The 3,777-nt window shown below is 45.4% G+C and overlaps 1 protein-coding gene across 1 annotated transcript in view; it reads left to right on the forward strand.

Annotated features, from left to right (window-relative positions):
- The first annotated feature begins 2,347 nt into the window (after positions 1-2,347).
- The window catches only part of hoxb2a (homeobox B2a), a 2,529-nt gene continuing 1,099 nt past the window's right edge, over positions 2,348-3,777 (forward strand). The window contains exon 1 of the mRNA XM_037689366.1: positions 2,348-2,868. Coding sequence (XP_037545294.1) covers positions 2,400-2,868 — 469 coding nt within the window. The 5' untranslated portion in view covers positions 2,348-2,399. The remainder of the gene's footprint in view (positions 2,869-3,777) is intronic.

A 3,777-nucleotide genomic window follows, 5' to 3' on the forward strand; every position in this document is an offset into this window, starting at 1 on the left:
CCTTCCATTTGTTTCTTTTCGAGCTCAGCTTCTGTGCTGGAACAGAAAACAAGAGCTCATGATCCTTTCACTCAGGACCGCGTGATAATGTTGAGCCAGTGTTCCCGCCTTTCTTCACCCACGCACAGACAGAAGGAAACCCTAAGAGGCCTGAGCCTGCTCCACGTGATTGTTGACTCTAACCCCACCTCTGCTTGGTCCCCTTTCCGTCTGTTTCATCCCCTCAGAAGCCTGAGAACAGCAGAAAACTTGGGACATAAATCAGGATGCCATAAATAACGGCTGTACTTCCCTTTACATGTCCTCTGGACTAACAGACAATAAAAACAGCAATAAGCAGAGATTGGCTCTAATTTATTGCCTCATAAAAGCAGCTTGGTAGGTTTAGAGAACAGAGCAGAGACCCATTCCAGTCCGCTTAACACACAACTCTTCTTTTACTCATCGTACGATGGGATGGAGGCAAATATATAAGTGTCATCAGATAACATATTTTGAAAATAGATGTCTCTGTTTGATACTGTACTGTGAGAGCAGAATTTATATTATTATTATTATTATTACTATTATTATTATTATTATTATTAAGGACACATAAATAATAATAGTAATTTACGCTAGGTGTTTTAGTGGTAGCTGACAATAATATTCATTATTGGGCCTATTATTTTTTGACTGTCACACGTTGTTGAAGTAAATTAATATTGTTGTTTTATTGTTTAAAAGTGAGGGTTTGTTAGATGTGCCTGTAAATATAGTACAACAAACATTACAATGAAATAAATGAATAAATCCAGTCTGAGGCTCACCATGTCTGGACTCAGATCAGTGTTTAGTTCTGGTGAAGGAGGATGAAAAACAAAACTAATGTTTTTGTGAAATAAATAATAAAATGAAGGACAAACATTCAGGCAGCATCCTTTCTGCTCCGGTCAGTGGCCTCTCTCCCACACACATTTCTGCGTGTTTTGTCTGTTTTCTCAGCCGGGGGGAGCGGGGTGGGGGTGTGGGGTCCAAACTGAAAGGGAGAAAAGGGGGAGGCAGCTTTTAAATGCGGGGTTAGTTTGAGTCCTTTATATTAAATAAAATCAATCGAACGTGTTTTAGGCGCATTTAGAGCAAATCTGCTGCAAAGTCCAACATGTGTCTGAAAACAAGAGGGATACGTTTCCTGGTTGTTTGTGTGTGTGTGTGTGCGCGCGCGCGCGTGTGTGTGGGGGGGGTCTGTCAGTCTCTCTGTGGGAACGCAAAGATTGATCACCGCACAGACTCTGCTCCTGTGCCTTACATCTGACTTTAGTTTGATTTAAGGGAACTTTTAGAGCTCCTCGTGATGTGGAACCTCCTCCCCGTGCGTGAAAAACCTCGCGCGCATTCTTCACAGAGAGACGCAACATGAATTGTATTTATTTTAGAAGAGTTTATTCTAAGGCGAGATAATATTTGGACAGTGTTTAAGTCCCCCCCCCCCCCCCCCCACACACACACACACACACTGTTTCACATACTCTTCACTTTAAACGACTTTCAGTTTTAAACTTTTTTGTTTGTTTACAGTTTTTACACTCACATGAACAACAGTAACAGCAGCTACAGGGTAAATCTACTGAGACTGTTTTTATTTGTCAACAGAAATATTTGTGTCAAAAACTGAGCAGAAACTTACACAACCTGCTTTAACCTAAGAAGCGCGTGGAGCTGAGCAGAAGTCTTCACCCTCTCCTCCTGAGCTGTTGGACCATCTAAGCCTCTCAGACTGTTCTCCTGTCAGAGCTGGGAGCTGTGGAAGCTGTGGGAGCTGTAAACCTGTTTGTAAACGAGGTGGGTCAGCTTCATTCACCTCGTGCTGTCCGACATTACATCAGCAGCAGCCTGGAGGAGAATCAACACCCAGAACCGTGCACGGGCCGGGGTGCGCCGACCTGCCGCCCACACGGCGCACATGGCCACCGGCAGCGCCCCCCCCCCCCCAACAGAACAATAGCAGATGTAGCTTCTCTTTGCCATGAAGCTTTTTGGGGAAAAATAATCATGCTTCCCACAGACGTCGAAGCCGCTAGGCCTTGGGCTCTGATTGGCTGCTGAGGGGTCACATGACCAGGAATTGGCTGCAATTTCTCCCCACAGTTGTTCAGTTTAGCCTACCCAGGTCCCCATACGCTACTAATATAACCAATATACACAATTATCATATAGTCGCCGCACTGACACCGTTGCAGCCCGGAGCTGATGTGCTTTTGTTTTTGTTTTTCATGCTTTCTTCTCATTGAAAGCCATATTGGGTGGTGTGCGTGTGCGCGCGTGCGTCCAGGACTGTTTCTTTTTTTATTTTTTTTGTTTTGGGGAAGGATTGTTCTGGGGTCTCGCCGTGTGAGGGGGGGACCTGGTCCGAGGGAGCTATGAATTTTGAATTCGAGAGGGAGATCGGGTTCATCAACAGCCAGCCGTCCCTCGCAGAGTGCCTCACGTCCTTCCCCGCCACCCTGGACTCATTTCAAACTTCATCAATCAAGGAGTCGACAGGAATTCCGCCTCCCTTCGAGCACACCATCCCCAGCCTCAGCCCCTGCACGCGCAGCCAGCCGAAACCGGCTTCTGGGAGCCAGCAGAACCGGAGAAGCTCCGACACAAATGGCCACCAGACGCACCACCGCGCCGCCCAGCAGCCGTGCGCGCCAGGCCAGGCCCCCCCTGCTCCGGCCACCCCGGCCGGTCCCCTGGCCCACGAGTTCCCCTGGATGAAAGAGAAGAAGTCATCCAAGAAGGGCCCAAAGCCCGGGGGCAGCTCCGCCATCATCACCCCCGCATCATCTTACCCCTCTCCATCCGCCTCTGGGTACGCTGCGGCGGGCGTCGACTCGCCCACAGGTCTGTATGCGGGCACGCGCGGGGCTCTGTGGGGTTCGGGTGCCGCATGCTGACGGTTTTTATGTATTTATTTATTATTTTACTGATCAGAAACCATGATTCAGTGCATGTATCACTCTTTTCTCTTTCTCCATCAGTGCTTGAGCGCATTTGTGTGTGTCTGTATGTGCGTGTTGTGCAGGGTTGTGATTCTGGGGGAAGTCGCACCACTGCATTATGCTGCAGTGCTTTGCACGTTTTCCCACCAAGCCTCTCACTGTTATAGGTGCACTATCAACAGGCGTACACGAGAATGTTTTCTGTCACGACTTTTAAAAATCAGATTAAAGATTAAAGAATAAAATAATCTGAGTTGAGCCTGCTGCTTCAGACTAGAGACATCATTCACAACACAACAGAAGTGGTCGCCATATTGAATGGAGGTTGGGGATAATAAAGGAGGGGGGGGGGGGAATTATGGTGGGGGTTGGGAAATATAATATACTTCTGCCTCACAGGAAACACGCTGCACACATTCCGATTTCCTGCTTTTAGATCATTTCTTTCTCTTTCATGAGACCTCCCATTCATTCAGTCATTTTTCTTATTTTGTTCTTTTTTCGATGCATGTAAAAAAAATAAAATAAAATTGAGCCAATTTATTTATCGTTATCTTTGAGTTTCATCCAACATTCTACTTTCTCTAATTAAAAAAAAATAGTTTTGTATTTTCGATCATTCAAATTATTGCTTTCTTCCTCTTTCTTTATTTTTTCGTTCTTTCGTTCATTCACGTTTTAATTTATTGTGTATAATTTAAAGGCATTTAAAAAAAATCCAGTCGTCAGCTAATGTGTGTCTTCTTTTAATTATTTTTTTATTTGCAGGCAATAAAAAATACAATAAAAACATACTTTTAATGAACTCGGT

Source organism: Nematolebias whitei, chromosome 15 (assembly GCF_014905685.2).
Source record: "Nematolebias whitei isolate Nwh7 chromosome 15, NemWhi1, whole genome shotgun sequence".
NCBI classification, from domain to species: Eukaryota; Metazoa; Chordata; class Actinopteri; order Cyprinodontiformes; family Rivulidae; genus Nematolebias; species Nematolebias whitei.